Source organism: Penicillium brevicompactum, assembly GCF_028827555.1.
Source record: "Penicillium brevicompactum strain IBT 35665 chromosome Unknown utg000001l_segment0_segment0, whole genome shotgun sequence".
Taxonomy (NCBI): domain Eukaryota; kingdom Fungi; phylum Ascomycota; class Eurotiomycetes; order Eurotiales; family Aspergillaceae; genus Penicillium; species Penicillium brevicompactum.
The window spans coordinates 184,611-210,849 of NW_026623203.1; the positions used below are offsets into that span (position 1 = coordinate 184,611).

Genomic DNA, 26,239 nt, shown 5'->3' on the forward strand with positions numbered 1-26,239 from the left:
TCAGAGTAGGGACTATTATGGAAAGGCGATACTTCGGTGGCGGTCTGTAGAAGATGAGTGAGATGTAGTAAATGATCAATAGGGCAAAGAGGGTGTAAAAAGTTCTCGGAGCGACGGTGATATGCCATCTAGTGGATGTTTCTTGGGCGGTAAATGTACCTGTGTTCAAGATAAGAGGGAGTGACGATAAGATGTCTAAGAGGTTGAGCTATGCGACCTGTCAATGTCTGTTCATGGCCGCTGTTAGAGTGGTATTGACTGTGTTTCGACTAATATAGTCAAGTAACACGCTCTCCTTGGTCGAAACGGGATTTTCTATATTTGCTATTGGCTGGTGTAGTTGGTAGAAATAAGCCGATGCGGTGATCTCTATGGAGACTAAATCGAATAGCAATGTAGGCAAAAAGTTGAAAATTATGTCTTGGGCCAGTGCAATGTTGGCCCTTGGAACAGGGGGTGTGAAATCAAATCCACGATCGACGATATTTTGAGAGATTCTAATAATGCAAGCAATAAATAAAGTGATACTGATAGCGAGGAGAGATGCTAGTAGGATATCCCAATGTTCCTTGCAGACTGATGCGTAGCGAAAGCGTTTTGGATGCTCAACCTCGTAGCTCTCAGAGTTTAGTGGCGCTTCTTTATATTGTGAAGTTAGATTCATCTCGCACGTTTCCTGGGTCATAATTCTTATTGTCTGTGTTATGTGGGAGGGGTATTGCGTGAGTTTCTTGAACGTTTGATGAAACTCCGGTTTCGCTGTTCGTCGTTTCTCGTTCTAGGGTTGAGGCCTCATTCTCGCATTTTGGAGTTGTAGCTTCCGCGACGACTAGAGATATCATTAGTATATTACTGAAAGATCAAAGTGTAGTCTGTCCTATCTTCTGGTTCGTAGAATCTGATACCATGCTATATTGTCTCTTCTTCGCTACGTAGTATCTTCTAGTACCTGAGACGTAGAACCCTATATTTAAGGTGCCAAGAGCCTATGATGTTTTGGAATTGGCGATCGTGCTTGAACTTAAGTCCGTGGAAAGGTTCATAGATGTTGGAATTCTGAACCAGTGCTAGTTGAGAGGCGATTGAGCTAACCTCCCACTTTAACCCTGTGTAGACCGACCACAAACGTATCATTATACTAATGGTGCTTACCGTCATCAGACCGTATAGCGTGATGGTTACATATGCAATTTTGTCTGACACATTGATTGTCCATCTCTTGGAATCTTGTATTGTCTGAAACAGAGAGGTCGTCAGGGGTACAAGAAAAGGAATCACTAAGAATGAAGTTAAAAATGTGATCATAGTGAGGATATGGCGCTCCTTGATGAAGCGATCGAGAGAGCTTGGTGTTGGAAAGAATGTATCCAAGCTCCTCGCTGCCTGAATGGCGTTGTTGCGTCGTGATTCTCGACCCTTCGGGAAATTTGCTGTAGATGCTATAGAGATGTAAGGGTTGAGCCGAAGATAGGATTGAACCAAGGAGCTCTACCACATCGACGAGATGGTGCCGGTAGCGACGGGTATATATTCGAAGGCGAGTTGGCTAGGCGTTCGAGTGACATGAAGCAGCTCCGGTTTGGTGTGGTCTAACTGGACGATAATTGCGAGTCTGGTCAAACATGCCATGAAAAAGGTAATGAGGAAAATAAGATTTCACTCCTGTAGAACGAGTGGTTTCCAACCCAACTCCGGATATCCTGATGGGGTCTTTTCCAGTGGTATAAAATCGCCCGCCACGTCAGGAAAAGAAGTATTAGTGTTTCTCGAATCCGGTCGCCGTCTGTCGTGCTCCGCTGTTTCGGGTGCTGTAATGTCTCTTGTCTGGAGTATCTCGGTCGTCTGGTCTGCGTCATTGGGTTCGATATTATCTTCTTGGCTTTGCTGTAGTCTGCCGATGTGCGAAACCGCTTCGTGACTTTCCATTTTGGCGAAGAGTGAATAGTTTGCAAACGATACCTCGAGTAGTATGACTTTTGCTTGAGTGGAAAATCCATCTTGGGGTTTCTTGCTATCAAGTACCGCTCAGCCTTGTCGTGTTAGCCTTGTATTTGTATAGGACGGTGGTGCTTAGCTGCATGATTACTCGAAGACAAACATGCTGGTTATTCACCTTTAAATTCTTGGCACTCAAAGAGGCGCCAGCCGTGGGATGCATGTGTAGGATGAAAGAAAGGGTAGATACCGACGGTTGGGAGTATCTACTTGTACTATTCAAACAGGCAAGTAACCTGACTACATCTCGACAGCCATGTACCTTGAATAGGAAGGCTTAAGATCTAGCCTGAGTTCCAAGGCAGATTCAGAAAATTAATGTAGGGCCTGAGACGATGCGTGCCAAGACCGGTCCGAGCAAACACCCGGGTTAAAAAAACAAAGGAAAAGGGTTCAGCCAGGCGGACATTACTGGGGCTTTTTCATGAGAAAAAGTGAGAAAGATAGCAAAAGAAGTGAGCGGCAAGACTGTTTTACTTAGCTCTACAGATTACATATCTATGTTGTTGATATTGAGCAAGGCGATACTCCGCACCCCGAGTGAAAATGAATCGACGCCAAGCCTGCCAAGTGCTCGGCGTTGTTGGCTCTCCGCCCCTTAACCCAAACATTCCCCCAAACAGAGCCCCGATGTCACGGTGTTCTCCGCTACTAAATTAGCCTGTTGAGGCTAATGCAGCACAGTCTGGGGCGTGACCCGTTGCCTTTTTCAGGGGCACGACCATTCCTACATATGGCAATGCGACCCAGGTCCTGTGGCTCCTTCGCACGGTAACCGAAGCTTTTTGAGATAGATCTCAACATGTTCGGCCTTAGCTGCGCATCTGGAACCGCAGAGCTTCTAGTCCTACTGTTATGTTGCTCCAGTGAGTGAATTGCATTTCTTTGCCACGGAATTGTTTCCCCGCACCCATACTCATGTTTCCAGGTGTCTTCGCTGCTGACTGCAACTCGACATGGATCAAGTCCGCGGCTGATGCGGATGCACTTCGTCGGGATTGTCCGATAGTTTACGGTCATGTTGGAATTGGTCCATTCAACGGCACTTCCACTGTTCATATCAACCTTGACGGCATTGAGATGATTGGAGGCACACTGGGGGAATATCCTTATTCCCGAGACGAATATACCACTCAACCGTATTATACACTGTCCAGTTCAACTCTTGGGTCGGTTGATGCAGTTGAAATTGGGCACTACGACTCCAAGATAGTGAATCTCACACTTCCCAATCTTGACTACGTGGATGATGATTTCAAGGTCGGACAATCTGCCTATCATCTCACCTCCCTGGACATAACAAGTTTGGATACTGCGTCGACAATCAAGCTCTATGCTCCGAATCTCACCACTCTGCATCACACAAGGCTGCGAAATGTGTCATCATTGATTGTCTACCCGATGAAGATTGACTCGCTGAACAGCTTGACTGATAATCCCATCGCCCTGCAGTACGCCACATTCGACGGCCCATTCCCAAACATCAACAATATCACCATTGGATTCAAGTCTGTGGAAGACCTGAGAATCAATGACAATTCATCCGTTGCCATAGGAGGCTCTTCGACAAAAGATATGAATATCACACAGCTGAGACTCTCTGGCGGTGTTATAGATTTTCAGCGCAGCGCACAACTCGATTCACTCAAGGTTGATAGTTTGGATTTACAAGAACCCATTTCGATCACTGACCTAGAGCTACCCTTTGATAATCTCCGATCTCTTAAGATCCGACAAAAAGAAGAGACCCGTCCTCTGAAGTCTATCACGCTTCCACCCCAAGCACTGGACTGGACAGGCGGCTTCCACCTCTACATCGCATCTGCCCCTGAGCTTAATTTGACTTCGCTCTACAGTCAAGACAACAGCACCCAGACTTGGTACTGGCCAAGGAATGTCTCGTACATTTACATGACTGAAGTGACTACATCAAACGCATTTTTGTATGTATTTCCCCTTCGCCCCCAACGGCAAAGTGGCCGCGAAGCTAAAATAGGCAAACAGCGATCCGTTTGTGGCCCAGCAAAATGCCCCCTTGGAGAGTAAATATCCTCCTTCGGTCTTATCTAGCTTCTCGGTTATCCCATCAATCAACTCGACCGGTTTCAATTGCACGCCATTTAATGAGCTCCTGGAGTCGGGTCGGTTGCCGAAAGCTGGATATGCGATAAACTGCCAAGATAGGACGAAGCCTACGAGCGGCGCTATTGATGTCCACCTACCGATTTCCTTCCTCGCTGTCAGTGCCGCGTTTGTGGTCTTGAAATCCATGCTATGAGCAAATTTCCTATTCACCAATCGAGAAGCAGCAAGATACAGGGAAAGGAGGACACCTAAGAGTGAGGGATTGAGTGCGAGCGCTAGAGGGTTACTATCCAGCTCTTCCTCCACCAATTCACTTTTGCTAAAGACATCCGTATGTCAACTCCGACACATAATTTTCTCATTTTGGATCGAAAGAAAATAGAGAAGATCTCAATTGCACCAACATATAACCCAAGATCGACAGACATGACAAAAAAATGACCAAAAACAATGATTATTACGTGCGACACGACCGACAGTCACTTTCTAAAGTTCTTTCGCATCCGAGTGCGCGAAACGCCAGTGCTCTCGCATCTTGTCCATTCGGCCATATGACTTCCCACATTGGGCAGTGCGACATTCGAAAGCATCAGGAAATATGTGTTTCTCCTTGATGTGCCGCCACAGGGATGTCTCACGGCTAAATAAGCTTGCACTCGTGCACCCTCTCCAGTCACATTTGAGAACAACGGACGAGCTTCTACTGACACTCTTGGTTAGACACAATGATAAAAATATCACGCAGGTAGATATGTCTGTATTGAAAAAAAACTTACTTCAACTAATAGATCAAGTATATAGCTAACAAGCTAAAGGCCCTAGAGACTACTAGTAATAGTAGTTATAGTAATAGTTGCGATAATGATAGCGATAATAATAGTAATAACGATAATAGATTAAACTAAATTTAAAGAATTAGATTAAAAGTTTAAAGGAAACCATAATTTATAATATATAAAGAGAGATTATAATATTTAGATATATATTTATATTATAGATATAGCTAAAATATATAAATATAGGATTTCTATATTATTATTATTTAATTTTATAAATTTAATTAATAAAATAATAATAACTTTTTATATTGATTTTATAAATATAATTATTTTATAATATTTCAAATAATTAATTACTCTAAAAAAAAGAATTATTTAATTATAATTAAATATATATAAAGAACAATAATTAATTACAAATAGTTATCAAGTTATACATATTAAGATCTTCCTTTCTAAGTGATTTATACTAGCTCTGGGCTAGCATAGGTTTACTAAAAACCTGAAACCCAATCCACGGATAACCCACAGGTTAGATATAGGTTTAACTTTTGGACCTGTAGGTCAGATTAGGTTTTAAAAGTTGGATCTAAGTCAGGTTTTGTTAAGATCTATATAGGATACTAGTATTAAGATCTATTTGTCTGTTAGTAGACCTGGCAGTGACCTTCTAGATGGTCTATGACCTTAGATCCTCTACCTATCCCTCTAAGGTTCAGGGTTGTTTATAAGCAACCCTAATCCTGATCCTAGTTCTATAAGGATCGTATATAGGTAACCTTTAATTATCTATAGCAATCTTTAGATATATAAATTTCTAGTACTAAATCTAATATAAATAGATAAAACTATTTATTTATTTTAATAAAATATTATTATTTATATCTATTTTATTTATTAGATTATAAATATTGACTTTTAACTATTAAAGTTATAGAATATCTTAAATTGTTTTAATAATATTGTTTTTTAATAATAGTTCTATTATTTTTATATTTCTTTTATATTATATAATTATAGGAAAAAGATATAATAGATAATAGAAATTATTAGTTTATAATAGAATAAAAATATATATCTATAATATATATTATATTAATTAAAAGGTTTATTAAAGATCTAAGATTTATTAAAAATTAAAATAAGATTTATAAAGGGTTTATAAAGGTTATTAAAGGTTAAAATAAGGTTTATAAAGGGTCTATAAAGTTTATTAAAAGTTAGAATAAAGGTTATAGAGAGTCTATAAAGTTTATTAAAGATTAAAATAAGGTTGATAAAAAGTCTATAAGATTTATTAAAAATGATTTATAAGTTTATTAAGATTTATTATAGATAATCTATAATAAATTAACTAATAATAATAGCTTATTTAAGAATATAATATATTAATTTAATAAATTATATATTTATATCTTTTATATTTAACTTTAAGAAAATAATTAACTATAAATTATTTACTTCTTACTATCTTTCTATTTATATATCTATATTAAATATATTATAATTTTCTAATACTTATATTTCTTTAAATTATAAAAAGGTACTATTAGATATTCTTTAATATCTTATTCTAAATAATACTTTTAAAGTTCTAAATAAGAATTTCGTTTTGCTATTTGGCTGCCTTTTTCAGCAGCAGGTGACGCCAAAAATGGCCGCTTTTCAGCAAACTCCCTCCGCCACGCTCCCGCCTCCTTCGACCACGCACCACTTACTGCTTTGTACCTTAGGCTGCCATTTCGTGCGCACGTACATCCTGGGTTTCCCCGAGGGCTTATCACTCCACCAATCCTTAGGACAGAGGGCGCCGAAAATGGCTCTATCAGCACTACCAGCTGCACTCTAGCTAGTACTCCGCCGCCATGGCTATAAATATCCTTTTCCCAACCAACCCTCTATCCTCTTCCAACAATATCCTCATTTCAACTCCAGCGCCACTAATACTCTTCTTCTGATCTCCTTGCCTCTATTTAGTTGTGCATTGAAACGTCTCAAGCTCTGAGGTAGTTCCTTCGCACGGTCGGCGAAATCTCTTAGCCATGTATCGTCGGAGGAGGCCCAATGCCAGCAACCACGGAATTACAAGCGAATCCTCTTATACCTCTCCCATCGATACCGACAATGATAAACCGTTTGAGCTTAATTCCTCTGAGACCAATCTCACCGAGCCGGAGTGCTCCCCTCCAGCGGGTCGAACGATTGCTCGGAAGAAGCCAAGTCCAAATACTGGAATAAGATCGTTACCAACAGACCTGTCGAATATAGAACGTGTCCACCAGGCCCGATACCAAGTCCCAGATGATGACACGGACGAGGACCTGGCCCAAGTGCCGGAGGATTACGGCCGATCCAACAAAACAAAGAAGTTGAAACTTCGACTCAAAGAGCGTTGGGCTTGGTAAGTGACCGGGATATTGTTCAAAGCTTACAGCGAATTTCGGCTGACCAAGATGCCTCATCTCAGGTTCTGCCAAATGAAAGCGATGGAGCCCTCCACCGATCCAAAATGGGAGGATGCAGAAGATGCACTGCGTGAGGCGTCTCCAAATGAGATGCATCGGTTTCTAAATTGGTGCCTCAAGTTGGAGTACAGTCCCAACGGTCGCCGTCAGAAAGGCTACACAAAGGCCAGCGCCCTTGAAGCGGATTGGAAGTACTTCCGAATCTACTATACACGAGTAACCAAACACGAGATGAGCAAAGAAATGGGTGAGGCAGTTCGCACGGTTTGTTCTTTAACCCTTCCCCCAGCTCAATCGTCCCCAGGAGACTTGCGCTGACGAAAACGGACAGGGCATGAGATACTTGGTGGATAAGCGCGGTCTTGACAAACAACCGCGGGCAAATGTCCCAGTTTATATCGAGGATATGATTCCATTCAATGAGACAATCCTTCAAACCCGGGAGAAGCGATTTCACTTGGGGTTTCAGCGGATCATCCTATGTCTATATAACACTCTTGGGTTATTTACCGTCAACCGGAAACAGGCAATGCTTGATCTTCAGTTCAAGCATCTACAAATATCGCTCCAGCAGGATCCGAACGGAGGACCTCCGAAGCCGATGATAGAACTCGAGCCCCAGTTTGTGAAAAGCGTCCTGGGCATGTCGAAGCTGTTGGTGGCACCCCATGCTATACACCTGCCCACCCCAGGGCTTGTTTACTGCAATCAGACTGACTGGTCAATGATAATTAGAAACACGTTCGCGCTACCTGAAATTGTCTACGGTGTATCACTTGTCTTCAGCCCGCATGTTTTGCTCTTCATTATATTATTTTATGTTCATGCCTTTGAAGCGCCTCACTTAACCTCGATGGAAGACCTTCGGAGATTGCTTGTCGAGGGCGGCCGACAGGAAATGCCACTTCCCTTGAAGAGAGAGACGGATAATTACTATGTTTTCCCGAAGGTTGAGGTGATCTGTGGCCAGCCCCGCATTTCGTGGGAGACGCCTATGAATGGTAGCACACTCGACGCACAACTCAGGACATCTAGTGAGATACACGGCTTCCTTAATCATTTCTTCTCTCACCAATTTCGATACGGAGGAGGTGATTTACTAGACAAGAGTGGTGAGTGGACTATAAATACCCAAGGTTCTGATTTTTCTCTAGATAAGTGGACTGACTCTTGTGTCTAGGTTTCGTCAGTGAAGCACAGCGTAATGTGATCATGGCCCACGCCACTAGCAGAACTTTTATCAAACATTATCGTCCCCGTCGGCATACTGGCTTACAAGAGATCATGTGCGGCCTCAATCCAGACGAAGAGTTCTCAAAAGCTGTGACTCGGATGAGCCGTTGGATTGATCGGCGGCGACCACGATACCTGAGCGACGCTGACCGGCAATCAGTGGAGAAAGACCCAGAACTGCAATCAGCGATACGCTGGCAAGTTGATTTAGAGACCCAGTGCGCTGATCGCTCTCAAAACCCAGAATTGCGAGCGATGCTGGAGGACCAGAGGCGACAAGTCCACAATTTGCGCCGTCGTCTGCAAGACAAACGACGGAAAGCAAAACGCCGCGATTTCAGTCGGAAACAGGCGGTGATTGACATTGAAAGACAGCTCACTGGTGGGGCTGTCAGTGATGAGCCTGCGCGCGAAGTATTACGGAAGGAGTTTGAAATGCCATCGGAGCAGATTCTTCTCGTGGAGACGTTCTTTACTTGGCCGACCACCGATTCATTAGAAGACGAATGGATGCGGCGCAACAAAGCTGTTGATGCTGGAATACAATATTGCGGCTTTCTGGAGGGTGGGCCCCTTCGGGGACGACGGAAGCGCTCTGCACTGTCCGACAATGACGATGCAGGTCCCTCTTCGCCAGCTCGAAGGATAAAACCTAATACGCCGCTGAATACTTCGTGGGGGAATGAACGTACCACTGGCCGGGAACAGATCCCGAATGCAGAGCAAACATTCGCATGCTTCCAATGCCCCAAGACATACTCCGACTATAATGGAGTGAAGAGGCATTTTAGGACATCCCATTTGACGGACCGGACATGTAATTTCTGCGATTTGTCCGTCCTACACGAGATGCACTTGCGGAGGCATGCCGGGGATGTCCATGGCCTCCGAACATGAGCGTCAGATTCCACTCTTCCGATCTTCGAGGGTCTTGCGCCATGCCTTTACTTCTCTACTTATACACTTGGCGGAGCCATAGCTGGTCACTATTTCCCTAAAGTATATCTTATTTGTCCCATTATTGAGAGTCACCGGAATAAAATCCCATCGTAGTTGTTTCGACCTTTTGATTGATAGTCATAATAAATTCAACTGCCTTCCTCTTTTACTTATCTCTGTATACCTATTAACCTTTTGTACATCTTATCACGCCAACAAATCAGTATTATAGAAAAGTCTCTCAACAGATTATACAGTGGATCCTACCTTGATAGCCTTCCTGACTAGGTATGAAAATGACTTTATCGTTTTTCCAACACCTTATACTACAATGATTATAGTCAAAGAACCAATATGCCCAAAAGTGACGATAGTGTACAGTTAAGCCCAGAAACGCGATTCAGTTGATTCTACAGTGGATATATATTATACAGCTCTATGGTTAATTCAAACTCTTCGGGGCATTGTATACTGAGCAGCATCAAGTTAATAAAACTAATTACCAAAAGAATTGCCTATTAATATAGAAATTAGTGGCAAGACGGCTGTGACGTTGATCAAAAACTGTCTTCCAGCTAATTATACATAACAATTATCTCACTTCTTTTACTACGTTTATTGAAAAGATAACTGAAATACTATAATTGGTTTTTATTCTTCTTGCAGTATTCCTGTGACAATCAATTTTTGTGTACTGGCTCTAAATCTTCTCTTGCCCGTTATGTAGTTGACTTCTCAACTCTTAGTAGGCTACTACAGTAGAAATCGAAAATAGCTTACCTCCCAGACACATACGCTGTCTCTCTCATCACGCTAAACTGAATTCGGCCAAGAGCAGTCTCATGTAGTTGATTTTGATGTATCTCTGGTACATTACCAAGCTTGCCTAATTCCAGGTTTTGGTGTGAAGAAGATCAAAAAGACAGCGTGTGTCTCTGGGGGTTAGCTGTTTTCGATTTCCACTGTAATTATTCGATGCTAACCATTGTATTTTGTCATTTAGCAACATGTTACCTCCATTTTTTTGCCCATTTATACGCGTTAAGGATGCAAACAATAGCTTAAAAGACAAGTAAAACAGATTCAATCGTTCATATTCAATTTAGACATGATGAAAGAATTAAGGTGTTCATGAAACATCGTTGGCCATACATACAATATCTTCCGCCCCAAATGACACGCATTTCCTAATACCTAGGCACCCCCCGAAATTTGATTTTTTTGTGTTAACTGGTTGAAAAATTCATTTCCACAGCGGTTTGAGATCAGCAAGAGCTTGCTAGTGTTGAAAGTATGCTGCATTGACCTTGCGGAACGTAAAAGGTATGGCGGCCAATAATGTTGAAAGTACGGTTTTTTCACGTTGCCGCACCTATTTGATGTCTGCAAATACCACCGGTAATCTTTGCCCTTCCAGTCTTGCAGGGACCCCCTTCATGACTTCAACACATAAAGGAAGGATTTTCGTATGATGCTTCGAGTAATACTGTAGTCTTTTCGCGTTCTATGATTGAGGACTCCCCTTCGTGCAATAACATCCATATTTATTAAGCCGTTTCTGTTTAGCGGACCTAAGTTTTAAGAGTCCCCTCAATCTATACTTTCTATATAGGTTTCTCTACCCCCAACCCCCAGATATCAAGGCAACGCGCTCAATGGCCGCTATCAAGGCTATCAGGTCCAAGGATACGATTTCGAAAAGAAAATTGATGCGGCAAAGACAATGCCGCCGTAAAGCAAGTCTGATGAAAAAGGCATGCGAATATAGTAGGATGTGCAGCGCAGATGTATGCGTGGGAATTCGTGTGCGAGAGACAGGCCAGGTATATATTTTATTAGCGGATACTTCGGGATTCTGGGCTTTCCTTAGCTCACAATTAGTATGTCTCCAACTATGGCTTTGATAAAAATTGACTGACCCTTCAAGAACTCCTACTATCCAGCCCCAATGATAGTGACAGACCAGGATCTACAACAGGCTGACAACCATACACCGCAACAACCTATATGAGGTCGTCAGGCCAAAGCGGAACCAGAAAGTATCTTGTTTTCCCATCCTCAGTCCGAGATTTTATGCAACCTTTGTTATAATAGTCTGATTTTTTCAACTATCAGAGCCTTACCGTTTGCGTGCTTAAGATAGCTTCTCGTTTGAGCGCCCAGTTTTGAGGCACAATAATGCCTCAGAGACCCTTCTTACCAGAAACCATCAATTTTCTATCACTTCTTCCTAGTACTCAGCTGCTTCTTCTTCAAGACTCGCTGTCATAATCCTGTTCTGGTCTTGTACACATCCCAAGGTTGGTCGACAGGCCTTGCAATCTCCCCCATCACATCTTGCTCTTTCCAAGGTCTTCTTGGTTCCTACCGTCTGTCGTTTACGATCGCCCGCTCCGCTTGGAATGTACACTGCACCTATTCCCACCCCCTAATTTTGAATCCCTACCCAGGTAAATAGTCATTCGCATTCGACTCCCTCTCGTGCCTTTGTACTATCTCAAAACTTGAAAGTCTACATCTTCAAGTTTTGCGACCGCTGGTGACTCTGCCATCGCTCTTATGTTCAACTTCGCTGATTCGCCTGCCATATCCGCGTCCACCGAATACACCGAGTTTACCGCTGTCACTGTTGCTGTTCCTACCCCTAACTATTCAGATAACTGGTAAGAGCTAAAAACCATCCTGAAGGGATGGCCCTCAATCCTCCATTGTGTTGGAAGTCTAGTGGCTGCCCATTTGGTGAGGCTCCCGCTGTCTAGATAGCGTAGTTCGAGAGAGCTCTCTCTCCCTCTTCTCTCCCCATGTCTTTACAAATATGAACTACTTTAACGTACCTTTCTGCTTTTCCGTTTCTGTCACACTGTTATCTTGATTCTCAATCCCTCAGGCCTGGAGCGCTTGAATTCGCAGAAGGCCATCTTAAAGGGGTGGCTCTCACGACTTAGCGTTATATATCTCCTAGGGGAAAAAGAAGAGAATAATGGCGGTCTATTAACACAGATAAATTAGTAGGAGTGATCAAACGCTTTATATTGTGCTACACTTTGTAAGTATTAGTATAGGAAACCATCCTTACCCCTTATCCATCGTATTTGTAAACTGTTGGCTAATCGAGAGAGAGAAAGGGCCAAGTCCGTCATTTGACGTGAAAGCTAAGCTGGAGAGGGAAGAAGAAAGAGGGAGTAGGTCGGCAGGTGAGGCATGCTTTATATATTACTTCATACTAACACGTGCATCTTTCCTGATATAGCTAAAAGCCCTACATGTGCTTCATCAAGTGGTCGCCCGAACTCGACCTTTGCAGTATGAAAGATTTTTCAACTCAGCAGAATGTAATACTCATTATTTAACCATAGTAATACTGACTGTATGTATACAATTTCTAGCACTTTACTAACTATAAATCATTCGATAAATCTTGAAAAATACGCGGTCCGATTACCACACTAGATATCACGTCTCTTATGATACTTGACCTCAGGACTGACGATAAGTTATCCACAATAGATCTGCTTGATTATACAGTCGATAGCGAAAACAGCTTCTTCCCTACTGATCGCATTTCTTTCCCCAGGCCCCACTGCCAAGGAACTAGCGCGTAAAATTATTTAACACAACAATAAATTGATAACCGTTTAAAGTATGGCTTGGTATTAGATAGAGATACTGTATTGAGCTTACTGTCCTAAATATTACAACAATGTCCCCTTGGTATGGAGCATGCTTAGGCGTGGTATGCATACAAATCACTACAAATCAACCAGTACATATATCAAACTTCCTTCCAGCAGCCCATATACACAGCAGTTGAAGGGCCTGGTCGACCATTTTGAACGCTTCCGAGCACCTTCACTTCCATCTGTAGAAATTAACGGACAATGCGACGATTCGCGGAAACAGTGAGCTTTGCACGTTTCGGAGGAGGCGCAGGAGGGTTCGGCGACAGGCGTTTGATACCACTCCTACAGTCCAAATGAGGCGTGTCATGCTAATCAGAACTTCGGGGTCCCGTAGAAGGGTCCCGTTGAATTGGAACCTCACTCATCCGAATCATCAGGCTCCAGAGTATCTTCAGCGGTCATTTCAGTGGCATACGCTCCACCTTGAGCGTTGACCTCGGCTCCATTCTCTAGTAGTAACTGCACAATCGTATCGTCTCCTCCGGCAGAGGCAGCTTGGAGGGCATTTCCAAAATATCCACCTTGGGCGTTAACATCGGCTCCGTTCTCTAGTAGTAACTGCACAATCGTATCGTCTCCTCCGGCAGAGGCAGCTTGGAGGGCATTTCCAAAATATCCTATTTCGGCGTTGACCGCGGCTCCTTTCTCCAGCAGCAACTGCACGATCGCATCGCGCCCTCTAGAGCATGCAGCATACAGAGCATTTGCGTCTTGTCCATGTGGACCGTTGACATCGGCTCCGTTCTCTAGCAGTAACTGCACAACCGTATTGTGTCCCCCGGCAGAGGCGGCTTGGAGGGCAGTTCCAACCCATTCACTTTGTTGGGGATTAACCGCAGCACCTTTCTTCAGCAGCAACTGCACGATCGTATCGTGTCCTCTAGAGGATGCAGCAAAGACGGCATTTCCGTAATTTCCACCCTGGGCGTTGGCTTCCGCTCCGTGCTCTAGCAGCAACTGCACAACCCCGTGGTGTCCCTTATATGACGCGGCTTGGAGGGCATTTTCGTACTCTCCACCTTGGGCATTGACATCGGCTCCGTTCTCTAGTAGCAGCTGCACGACCTTATCATGACCATTCAGCGAGGCTAAAATAATTGGGTAGTTTCCTTCGCTATCTGTCGAATTGAGTTCTTTCCTCCCAAGAGACAGTAGAAATTGAACCTCCCCCTCATGCCCGTTTAATGATGCCAGATGTAAAGCAGTCATTGTCGGCAGAGACATGTGGGGATTGATGGCCTTCCAAAAGATAGGGAACCACAATGAAAACCCTTTCCTCCTCATATCGTACATTTGCCGAACTTGACTGGTTGCTTCTTGGTCTTGGGTCAGACTCATCTCCCGTTTGTGGTCCGGCCAATATACTGCGGAATAATCAAGAAAGCTTCGAATGATAGAGTCTGGATCCTCATCATCGTGCTCCACGTCCTCCATCAGTAGGTATCGCAAACAGATCACAGCCATTTGATCCTCGGTATCCGTCAGGCTCCACGAGTATAAGTAGTTGATACTATTAGAGTTACTCTTCTTAACAAGAAATTCTCTGGCTGTCTGATGAATCAAGTAGATCTTGGAATTGTTGATGAAAACCAAAAGGCCACATAATCGACGCAGCTTCTTGTCGATCTGGGATGATTCAATTCCAGCCATTGCTGCAGTTTGCGCTTGTGGGGAGGTGGCTATACCGAGCGCCATGGCCATTTCTGTCGTTGTTAAAGGGCGCCGTGCTGCAATGATGATTTGTAAGATCTTTCTCGCAATGTTCACTTGACGGAAGGGCACTCGACCAAGAATCTTCTCGTATGCCGCATCTACCGATTCAGGTATCAACTCGATCTCCTCCCCGGAAGGGCGAAGGCTGTTCTCGAATGAAGATCGAATATCGTCAATGGCTAAATGTAGCCAGAGATACGTACGGTGCTCCATTTGCAGAAGCTGTTTCTCGAGTCGCTGCTCTGTGTCCTGTGACAACGCGGCTCTTTCTGCAAGCTCCTTGACTCGCATCTTCACAACAATATCGATTTCTTGGTGGATCTGATCATTTTCTTCCTCCCCTTTCAGATGGAGATGTGGGAATGAGTCCGTGATCCCTCGGAAACTGTTCTGGATTTCGTTATAGGGGCGACTGGTGACCAGGTATTTTAACCAGGTACCCTGTGACTGCGGATGCGCCAGACGGTGAAATGAGTGGAGCTTCTCAGTGAGTCGATTCTGATCAATCTCACGACATTCATCAAGTGCATCGAATATGCAGATTGTCTTGCACAATTCATCAGACAATACAGCGGTTGTAAAAATTCTCCACAGTTCGTCAACCTCTTGCCGAAGCTTCTCTCCATTTTTTTCCCAAGACGGTATGGCATGACGCAGGAGCTGGGGTCGTTGGCTAAAAAGCTGATGGAGTACTGAGCAAAGTGCTAAAGCAAGTTGATTCTGTTCATCGTTGTCTTTGAAGAAAAAGTAACAGATTGACACTTCTGGACAAGAACCTTGTAGGCAGTTGTCGATTATCGATCGGGAAAGTACAGACTTCCCACAGCCTGGGTCGGCCGACACCCAGAGAAGATCGTTGCAGCTGCTCTCTGACCAACGGATATATTCGGCGCTCTGTAAAGCCCAAAGGCAGGTTCCTTTCACTTTTTCCGGATTGATGTTCTTCTGCTGCTCATAATTTGACACCTTGAATGTTTGATGACAGCGGTGTTGCTGGTCTGTCAAAGCAAACACAACCCTCTCACGATGATGTTTTTCTTGTTGACTGTATGCTTGGTCTAGGCGTTGATTGGTGCCTTCAATTTTGGCCTTCAATCCGTCTACGTAGAGCCTTGTGAGCAAGACACTCTTGATTCAGGACTAATTGAGCTGGGGTTAATCTTACTTACTGCAGATATCTACTACCAAGCTCTCTTGTGAAACTCGACCAACCGGCACATAGCCCAGTAGCTCTTTTGTGTATGCGGCGGCTGCCAGGGCAGCATATCCCTGCCATTGCTTGTTCTTGTGCGAGTCGGCATAATCACAAACACCGCGGATGACAACGCAGGGGAAGTCCAACATCAGACCAGCTGCCTCCATCTCGAAGCACAATGCCCCAGTCTCTAAACGAAGTTGCTCTCTTGTCGACCCGTGCTTGATGACCTTATTACCAGAAGCGATAATACCATAATGGGGTTGTGGATAGTTGTCTTCGCGTTCACCTCTGGTCTTTTCCCACTCCGCTAGACATCCATCACAGCTGTTCGCACTAACAGGGTGATCATGTTGCGACTGGAAGAGTCGATCGGAATTTGCAGTAGGTCGGCCAAAATTCTTCCGAGTTCGAGCAGTTCTTGCGATTGTGTTTTGGAGATATTCCGGGTAGTGAGGATCATCTGTCAGTCCGGCAGCTCTCATCGTGTCAATTGCAGTCAAAAGCGCCCTCGGGGGACTGTTCAGCGAGCCAGTTCGTTCAAATTCACCGTCGGCAATAATCTTGCCCATATCGTATTGAATGACCCCACCACAGGTGCCTTGGGGGTAGCTAACGACGACATCACCGAGGCGGATATCGTCAGCAGCTGACGGAATTCCACCCCCAACACCGACCATCAATCCGATCCGAAGTGACTTGGAGAAGGTGCGAAGCATGTTGTTTGCGACCGTAGTAGCAGAGGTGGTTCCGTACTGGCCTCCGGGGAGGCAGGCGATCACGACGTAATGTTTGCCGATTCGGCCCAACGTGTAGGTGTTCGAGTCCGCTGCATCTTGCTCCTCGAGAATCCCAAAGTGCTCATCCAGCATTTCGGTGGCGGCTGCAGCCTCGATCGGAAGGGCACAGATCCAGCCAATTTGGAAAGCATCTCGCGGAGGATAGGCCATGAAGAGGCTCTAGCGTGGTTTCACGAGAGAAATAGTGTTTCGACGGGAATATCACGAAAGGTTGATTAGCGACAGAGCTTGACGAGCCATCTACTGCACTACAAACAAAGAGCCCCATTGCAAGGCAGACAGCAGCAGCCCCGCCGCCAGCAGTAGAGGCTCGCCTGGGCTGAAGGCGGAGCAGGGGCGGCAATAGAGCGAACGCTATTGGAGAAAGCGACTAGCCCGTGGCTTGGGGAGCCGCACGTGACAACGTGGTCCCTGACCGACTGACGTGGCACGACAGACGGAACCCGTCAACGATGGTCGCTACAGCACCGCCTGGTAGATATGGCACCAAAACTTGAAGCATGGCGACTCGAACTCATTCGTGACATGATTCAAGACTCCAAACCGTATACTAACGCGCAGATTGCCGAAGCTGCCCATTGTACCCCACGATCAGTCAGCACTATCCGCTCAAACCTACGATGCTTTGGAAGTGTCAAGGCCCCTGCCAACGGTATTGGCAGACGACGAACGATCACCCCATCTATGCTCGAAGCTCTCTGTGAGTGTCTCCTTGAAAAGCCGGATCTCTACCAGGATGAGATGGTGGTCTTCTTGTGGGATGAATTCCGCGTGCTTGTGACTATTTATAGCGTTGGCAGGGCGCTCGCGTCGGTTGGGTGGTCTAAAAAGGCTTCGAGACAGATCGCGAGAGAGCGAAATGCCGAATTACGAGATTACTATCTACACACTATATCGTCCTTCCGATCCTACCATTTGGTATATGTGGATGAGTCGGGCTGTGATAAACGAGCGGGTTTCAGACGGACGGGATGGTCTCCACTAGGCGTAACACCTGTGCAAATCTCTCATTTTCACCGTGGACAGCGATACCAGATCCTTCCCGCATATGCTCAAGATGACGTCGTCTTTTCGCGGGTTTTTCAGGGATCGACGGATGCTTTCGTGTTCGAAGATTTTATACGGCAACTCCTACATCACTGTGGGAGGTGGCCGGAGCCGAAGTCTGTCCTTGTCATGGATAATGCATCTTTCCATCGTACGGAAGGCGTTCGAGAGATCTGTTCTGCGGCTGGGGTCAAATTGGTGTACTTGCCACCCTACTCGCCAGATTTAAATCCGATTGAGGAGTTCTTTGCTGAGCTAAAAGCCTTCATCAAAAGACAGTGGTTGACGTATGAAGAGAAACCGGATCAAGGGTTCAATACTTTTCTCGAATGGTGTGTTGATGTTGTAGGGGCAAGAGAAAAAAAGCGCGAAAGGACATTTTCGACATGCAGGTTGGAATATTGAAGAACCTTGATCATTGAATATACATCTAGTAATACATATCATATGATGAGATATGTGTTTGGAATGAATATATGAATATGTAGAGCTCTATCCCACGGATCCCGGAGTCAGTCCATCTATGTTGCACTTGTAATGTTTGTCCCAGTAATTAATGTCACCAACGAAACGCCGAGCAATACCTCTTTTTACGCCATTCTTTATGAAGAACTGTGGATCCTGATCCTCATGAACCTGCATAAGATCTAGTCCATCTTCAAGCGCAGCATCACGGGCCTTGCGAAACTCTGCCTTGAGATTTTCATCGTTGACTTGTGTTTGCCGCCAGTCACTATATTCAGCAACAGCAAGGTCCCGCAGACCAGGGATTTCGAGAAAATCCGCAAGGTCTTTTCCTGGACACATGGTCGGCACTGGAGTCGGTGTAGATGGCACAGAAAGAGGAGAAGCCTGCGCAGGGAGGACGTTGGTGATGTTTATAGGATGACATCCAGCTGTGGATTGAATGCCTCCCTTGTGTCTGTCAAGCCGCTGCTGCTCTTGTATATATAGTTTTTCACGGATTGACTCAGGAACGTCATCGTGGGTTGTCAACACACCGCCTTGCTCCACATAATTCACTAGGGCCCTCAAATTTTGTACTGTCAGCTTAATATGCTTTTTGGTGATAGGGTCGCGCCAGCAGTGCGGGCCTAGCTCACATGCTCCGCTAGAGCACCGCATCAGACTATAGACATGATCCCAGGCAGGAGGTTGCCCAGTGGCCTGTTCTTCAGCACTGATCTCTGCTTGCCGCGCGAGCAACATGCGCTGGGTGGCAGATGAAGTGCCTCGTTTATCTGTCGCTCTTAGGCCAGGTCTTAGGGTGGGTCTCCCCTCAGTGTAGTTGAATGATATATTCAGTGTTAGTTTCTTCCCCGCGTGGAAAAGTTCACCCCATACGAGAAGTTGTTTCTCCACCGCAGGCCAATCCACATCAGTTTTGTCACAAGAAAGAGTGAGGTCTGGCTGGTTACGGTGATTAACCGACACAATGAGAGTTGTATCATCTAGTTCACCTTGTTTTTGCGAAAATTTCTTGCTTACAAGTTCCTTTAACTTGGGCTCCAAAAAAAGACGCCAATGAAACTGTGGAGCCAGAACCAAATCTTGCTCTGTATTTTTCCGGATTGTTTTGTTATTGAGGGTAACTTTCCACACAATCGAATAGTGGAGACAAGTGGGTGGATGCTCATCATACAACTTTCCTTCCTCCCACTCATCCAGTTGAAGTAGTCGAATCTGGCTCAGTTGTGGAGATTGATGTTGGGAAGACAAATTGTCCTCTGTGTGGATTTCGGGGCTCATGGAAAGCATCACAGATGGGGTCTGAACAAAGCCATATCCCGGAGTCGGGGCAAAGAGTGAGGATTGATCGGTTTGCTCATACGAGTCAAATAGCCGCGGTTCATGTTGAGTACTGAATGGGCTGCAGCTCATATTTCTGGTACTAGCAAGAGAATCATTATCAGCATCATTTTTCATTAATAAACAGACTCTATAGGTGATGGTTCGCTTTGACCAAATACCGTTGATCCTTACCTGGAGAGAGCGACCGCAGAAAACAGAGCACAAGCAAACAGCAAGTAGTGCAAAATGAATAGCATGGACGGTGACAGTGATGGATTATGCAAGTTTTGCTTGGATTTGAGCAATGATGATGTCCTAGGGAGTGCAGTACGGTTGGGGGTTGGGACACCTGGAAACGAGGAATCGAAGATCGCTCTGGGAAAGCAAATCAGCCATGTAGATCTTCGCTATTCCATGGTATTCCATTGATGATCGACCACTAGTCCTGATTGGGGTAAACGTCAGCATGTAATATTGAAGGTCCTCATAAACAAATCTGCGTCTTATTTCAAGGCCAAGGGATCAGAACAAAATAAACTGAGCAGATGCCAGGAACCTAATTATACAAAAAATAATAATGTATATTATTTGCGTGTTGATGCTATTTAACAGTGAATTATCCATGGGCGGTTTTTCAACGATCAGTCAGTAAATTGAGGGCAATAACTTTCGATGGATCTTCATTAGCCAATCGCCCTGCGACTTCAATCACGTGCATCATCCAATACCTCCACACACCCCAACCGAAAAGCCAATTTCAGAATATAGTTTTGCCGATGTTTACCGCCTAAAGTGTATGGTGGATGTTATAGCGTAAGTATTTGGTAAACTAAGAACGCAATTCTGGTATCAAATACCTGCCAATACCTTGAGCAGTCATGTGTGTAGTGACGTACGTCAAATCATTTCGCGCACTAGTGCCTTGGCAGTGGGGCTTGAGAGAAGAAAAGCAGTTGTCAGGGAGGAAGCAGATTTCGCTAATGACTGTACCAATATTGTAGGCTACCATGTCCCTTTAAGTTGAGATCAACGAAACTGATGTCAGGGTAGAAACCCCTTTTTTAAGTTCAATTTTCTATGTTTTTTTCCCCTTTCCCCCCCTTTTGTTAAATCCGGCTCTACTCAGAAAAGTACCACACAAACATAACTCCAGGCATAGACATAAATCAGCAAACAATTTTAGCCCCAGAACATATAGCCATAAGACCTATCTATAAAAAGAAATGATTAATAAAGATCTTTGTAGTCACTGTCTTGTGGAATGTGTGACTCTTTTCCCACTCTTCAATCTTTCGAGTTTTCGCTCAAGCTTTTTGATATCTTCCTCTTTAGCTGAGGCTCGATGCTTGTGAGATCTCTTGCTCTTGTCACGTCTTAGGACTTTGTCTTTCGAACTTGCAGATGAAGACTCAGGATCTGATACATTAGAACCATCTATATCACTGCCAGCGTATTCGCTTTCATCCTCTTCCTTCACCTTGTGACTGCTTTGAAGTGGCCCGTTCTTTTTTTCATAGGCGGCTTCTAGCTCTTTCGCCTTTTGGTATATCATCTCATCGCCTCGGAAAGCAGCCCCATTAGCGATTCGACGTATAAAAGAACGGCCCTCGAGTGTAGTTTGTCCATCTTTCCACAGCACCATAGTCTTTGTCTGGGGGTATATTGCCCCCCTCTCAGGCTTGATAAATGGAAGAGCTCCAATTTCAGAATCATCGTCATCAGGAACCTTCCAACCAACTGCGATAATTCTTTTTACATCACTCCTAGTGTATTTCCAGACTTCATCTTCTTCCCCAGCTTCGGTGATCATCTTCTTCGCTGTTCCACGCGAGCTCGTTGTCCACAATCGTGGCACAGAAGCCTTGTCATATATCTCGTACGAGCCAGCCCTAATTCTATAAATAGGGGCTGACTTATCACCATATCGAACAAAAGTTTGAGTCCCAGTGCCCTTGGGCCACCAGCTGAGAACTTCACAAGATGAGTATTGATGTTGCTCTTTTCTTGTACGCGACTCTAGGGCATCAAGATCATCGGCATCCGAATCTGGGATATCAGAGTGATCCCCAGCTGGGATATTGGCTCTGGTGTACTCCATGATCTCTTTAACATCAATATTCCATTGAGGAGGTAAATCATGGCTGAGATTAACGCGAGATAGTTGGTTCTTGACCATGTCACATTGATTTTGAATATTAGGCAGTTCTTGCAGTAGCTCTTCCGGCTTCAACGAGTTAAGGTAATTTCCCAAGAACTTTAAAGCGTCATGATGCTGGCGACTTGGGATGAGATAATCTTTTGGCTCTTTATCGAACTTGAGACATTTTTCGCGAATTTCCACGTTGAGAGCATCAAAGAATGAACAAACTTCATCAAGTCTGTCATGTCTATGAAGGACGATCTGTGTCAGCTCACCATCACCCTCTTCTGAGTGCTTTTCATTGATTAAATCACGGATAGCTTCCTCGATTGTTCTTTCGTCGATCTCGATAGGACTTGTGCTACCTTGGTTGTCGTTGCCATTGTCTTCGACACCGGTAACCACAATATTATTGCTTGAGGGTTGAGCTGAGCCATTACCAACTACAATAGTAGGAACCAGGCTGCTCTGCACGGAGCTATCTCCTCCCGTAGGTCTTTCATGTGGTACTGGCGGGGTGTTGGGGGTCTGTGACTCAACATGTTGACCCTGATGACCGGATAGTGTATTTTGCGACTCTGGTTCAGGCGTGGGCAAATGTTGCGGATTCCTATATTGAGCATGTTCCTCATCCTTATGGGATTGGTTTAGCGTTGTAGGCGGCATTTTATTCACTGTTAGCCCGAGGCGATGTACCTAATAGTATGAAAATACAACGCTTCAAGACTTCTGGGGGAGGGCAGCCCTTTATAGAGAACCATGTCACTCACGGAACTCCACAGTCGTTTGAATGATATCAAGAATAGTCGCCGCACCGGAAATGGTCACTGCACCGGAAATGGTCACCGCACCGGAAATGGTCGCCGCACCGGAAATAGCACTCATTACGCAATTAACGGTCTTTTTGGGCAACAGTCTATACCAATTCATGCAACTTGGAACGGACACCGCTGGTACATAGTGCTAGAGTCGCTAGAGTCTAATTTGATGCTTCGTGAATCCCATAACACACTCTAAGCGTCTAAACCAAGCTTACGATCCCTTACAGTGCGTCCCGAAACTGGTGCAACCACCTTTACTTGTCGATTGACTTTCCCGCCTCTTGCGCCAAAATACACTAGTTCATATTGGGAGTTTTTCTGGAGTCCTCTGCTAAGTTATGCGTGTAATATTACGTATGTAGAGTACATTGTAATTCTAAACTTGGCTTGGATTGTAAAATCAGTTTATCTGATACCTCTATACATACCCTATATCTAAAATAAGTCTGTTCTCAAAGTGGCTGAAGTATTTATATAACCACTTACCTACACCTACAAGAGCGGTGAATGTTCAAAGTCATCTATTCTACGATGAAACGGTACACCATAGGTTGCCAATACTGTAAACATGATAATATTGTTATAATAATTGAATATATATTTGAAAAAAGCAGTTTAGACACTAAGTCCTTCCAAATTCTTGCTAAGCAGATCCTCAGCAAAAGTTGCCGATCGAATTTAGAGTTCCCTTTTGTATATGAGTATTTGCTCTTTGCAAGGCCCGTATGTATCATGTCGCCTTTGAGGTCTTTGAAATCCCAATGAAAAAAACAGGAATAGTTTTACGTTGCAGATATGATAAGAGTCATTAATAAAAGCTTATTAAAACATAAAATTAATTACTAGCCTACACAATCTTTGTAGCAATATATTTACGACTATTAATAGGGCTTAAATAATCAGACTTTTATAGTTCCAGCTGAAGTTCTCCAATATCACACAAAGAGCTCTGGGGATTTACCTCACTGAGAAGGCCATTCCTTCAATCAAATTTAGAGAGCCCCTTCTCATCCTCCACCCGCTTAGACCTGAATACTACAGATCAACAGCAAACAACAGCGCATTTATCAACACTATAGATCTAGAAGGATATTAACAGAAGAAAAAGGATAAGCAGAATTTGTCGACTACTTTACAGTCCTGTTTAATGTAATAGGAACTAGGTCCTTCTCATACTAAAGTGTGTATTACCTAGAGTAAGATTCGCCATTCAGGGATCAGACAATTCAGCCACAGTGTAGCCATGTAGAGATTGAATTGCTTGGAGCAAATAGCCGGATCCTTGTGAGCATCTAAGCTGCAAAGACTCCGAGTATATAATCCACTGCATTATCTGCGCCTCTTGCAATTGAATCTTTTCCTGGGCCTCCTGAATGATTGACTCTTGTTCTTGGATTTTGATTATGGCGTTTGAAACAGTTCGGCTTTGTTGAAGGCATCGTTCTTCTGCTAGCTGTATTCTCTCCAACATTTTACTGTTATCATCCTGTAGGCGAGATATTAAGTCATGGGTAAGGTTAGACTCTTGGTGCTAGAAACAAGAGTAAGCTCGTGTATGATTCAAGGTCTGTCTTAGGTGGGACACCTCTGCAAATATAGCGTAAAATCCCGATCCAATCTCTTCACATAACTGCATATAGGCACCAACAGAGTGTTTACTGAGATGCTTTTTAAAAAGTGGTCGCAGATATAGACTTTGCACTTTCCATGCATATATTCTATCGCCCTCGGGAGGCTTAAGCCTAACATCAGACGGTTTAACTCTTATTCTGAGAGTTTCGACTGTGATTTCAGTTAGCCCCTGTTTGATGATTATGTACCGGTTACACCCACAGATATGCTCCGCAAGACGCTTACGACATATTTTTCTCCACATAGCACGCTTTTCATTCCCAACAGTCTCGCGGCTGTCGTCAGTCATTATCATAAATCTTAGACGAGGGTGAATTTGTGGCCTTGTCCCCGGTCTTTATAGTCGACCACATTCCGCGACCCATATTCTAGGGTTGCGGTATCAGGTTTTCCAGTTATGTCAAGGCAATGTTACAAGAGTACCCAGGTAAGTCTAGCGTAAAATTATTTTCTTGACCAACCACCTGGGCTGGGCACCCCCGGGGCCTGTGTCGAAGTGGTTCAGGCCGTATATACCTTACAGTCATCAATTAACTATCGCTAAAGAATATAACCTGCAATAAATGAAACAAAACATTTCTTCCTTGCATATCTAGTGAGAATATAAGAGCGTGATAGCGGTTTGATGTATATACTGAATTGCTAGGCTTCCCGGGTCTAGACGGCGTAGTTCGAGAGCGCGCTCTCTCCTTTCTCTACCGGTCTCTAACAATAGATACTGTATGTATTAATTCACTGGATACAGTGGTATTCGAAATCAGTTTTAACTCTAATCCCTCTTACTTCTTTCCCAAAGGCCCCACCTTACTGTAGCCGCTCTAGACCATATCAAAATCTTCTTCTGCGGACCTTGCGTTCGTCCTGATTTCACAGGGTATAATATTTCTTGACATTCCTCACATTTAAGGAATTCGACATTGGTTTTAGATCCACTGTGCCCCTTGTTTCGTTGCAGGCGTGAAGAGGCTCACGTGGGTTACAGGATGGATCGAAATCAGTTTCACCACTTGACTCTCGTGAAATCTTTCTCGTACCCTATTCCGAAACACACCAATCTAGCTCAGGCTTAGCCTATTTTCAAATGCCGAATCGTATTGAAACTGACTCTCACGTGACATGATGCTCTATAAATTACCTGTAATGCTCTTGCAAACCCTATTGACATAATTCTTTCGCGTCACCTTGCCTAGCAGAGGGCAATATCAGAATGATCAGGATTCCTGATTCCTAATCATTCTTTTTCGGACCATGTTCAGATGCAGAATCTGGTCCGAAACTCCCTTGGCGTAAAGAGGCATCTCGTATTGACATTGTGTCGACCGGATCTACCAAATGTGTAGCTTTTTGGCCTGGTTTGCCATCAAACGGGTTATCATGTGCCATGTGGTGATTGGCATAAAGGGTGGGCCTACGAGTCACAAAAGCTCGAACACGGTCAAGAGCCCCACCACCTCACCGCCTAGACTTCATTTAGTAAACAAACAACCACTTGTTCCTCTTGCTCCCAACACTCAAGGGGAAATTCCTAACAATCCTGGATCATGCTTCTGAAACAATTTTATTGCGCGCGCTGCGCAATCAGCTTTAGAAATTTCTTCGCGAGGCTGCAACATATCTACGACTCTCCATATCATCATATCTGCTACATTTGTTTCCCACAACAAGATTTCGCGAAGATGGTTGAGCTTGATGAGCACCTCGGAACTGAACACAACTACTGTATCTCCTGCGACATCCAATTTGAAACAGCCCAAAATCTAGCTCAGCACGACATAGGAGAGCACAACATGTGTGTCACCTGTCGACAATTCTTCGGTTCTCGATCAAGTTTGTCCAATGTTAGTTTGTATCTAACTTCCCACTACGTAGCAGGCAAGATTCTAAAACATTTTATAGCACATGACCACCCACATTCAAAAGCCAT

At 44.3% G+C, this 26,239-nt stretch overlaps 6 protein-coding genes across 6 annotated transcripts; 4 read left to right on the plus strand and 2 right to left on the minus strand.

Annotated features, from left to right (window-relative positions):
• Positions 1-2,868: 2,868 nt before the first annotated feature.
• On the plus strand, positions 2,869-4,273 carry N7506_000043 (uncharacterized protein; the record flags this gene model as incomplete). Its single annotated transcript, XM_056949339.1, has 2 exons — positions 2,869-3,938; positions 4,000-4,273. Coding segments are annotated over 2 exons (1,344 nt in total), but the record flags the coding sequence as incomplete, so codon positions are not given.
• A 2,628-nt stretch (positions 4,274-6,901) lies between these two features.
• N7506_000044 (DUF3435 domain-containing protein) lies at positions 6,902-9,454 on the plus strand (the record flags this gene model as incomplete). Its single annotated transcript, XM_056949340.1, has 4 exons — positions 6,902-7,260; positions 7,327-7,588; positions 7,656-8,436; positions 8,505-9,454. The coding sequence occupies 4 exons, from the start codon at positions 6,902-6,904 to the stop codon at positions 9,452-9,454; spliced, it is 2,352 nt and encodes a 783-aa protein (XP_056815255.1).
• A 1,697-nt stretch (positions 9,455-11,151) lies between these two features.
• N7506_000045 (uncharacterized protein) lies at positions 11,152-11,507 on the plus strand (the record flags this gene model as incomplete). The annotated part of the gene is made up of 2 exons (XM_056949341.1): positions 11,152-11,376; positions 11,424-11,507. 2 exons carry the CDS (start codon positions 11,152-11,154, stop codon positions 11,505-11,507), a joined length of 309 nt encoding a protein of 102 aa, XP_056815256.1.
• A 2,026-nt stretch (positions 11,508-13,533) lies between these two features.
• On the minus strand, positions 13,534-17,034 carry N7506_000046 (uncharacterized protein; the record flags this gene model as incomplete). The annotated part of the gene is made up of 2 exons (XM_056949342.1): positions 13,534-15,989; positions 16,059-17,034. The coding sequence occupies 2 exons, from the start codon at positions 17,032-17,034 to the stop codon at positions 13,534-13,536; spliced, it is 3,432 nt and encodes a 1,143-aa protein (XP_056815257.1).
• Positions 17,035-17,364: 330 nt separating this feature from the next.
• Positions 17,365-17,711, plus strand: N7506_000047 (uncharacterized protein; the record flags this gene model as incomplete). The annotated part of the gene is given in 2 exon segments (XM_056949343.1): positions 17,365-17,661; positions 17,676-17,711. 2 exon segments carry the CDS (start codon positions 17,365-17,367, stop codon positions 17,709-17,711), a joined length of 333 nt encoding a protein of 110 aa, XP_056815258.1.
• A 3,257-nt stretch (positions 17,712-20,968) lies between these two features.
• On the minus strand, positions 20,969-22,528 carry N7506_000048 (uncharacterized protein; the record flags this gene model as incomplete). The annotated part of the gene is made up of 1 exon (XM_056949344.1): positions 20,969-22,528. One exon carries the CDS (start codon positions 22,526-22,528, stop codon positions 20,969-20,971), a length of 1,560 nt encoding a protein of 519 aa, XP_056815259.1.
• Positions 22,529-26,239: the final 3,711 nt, after the last annotated feature.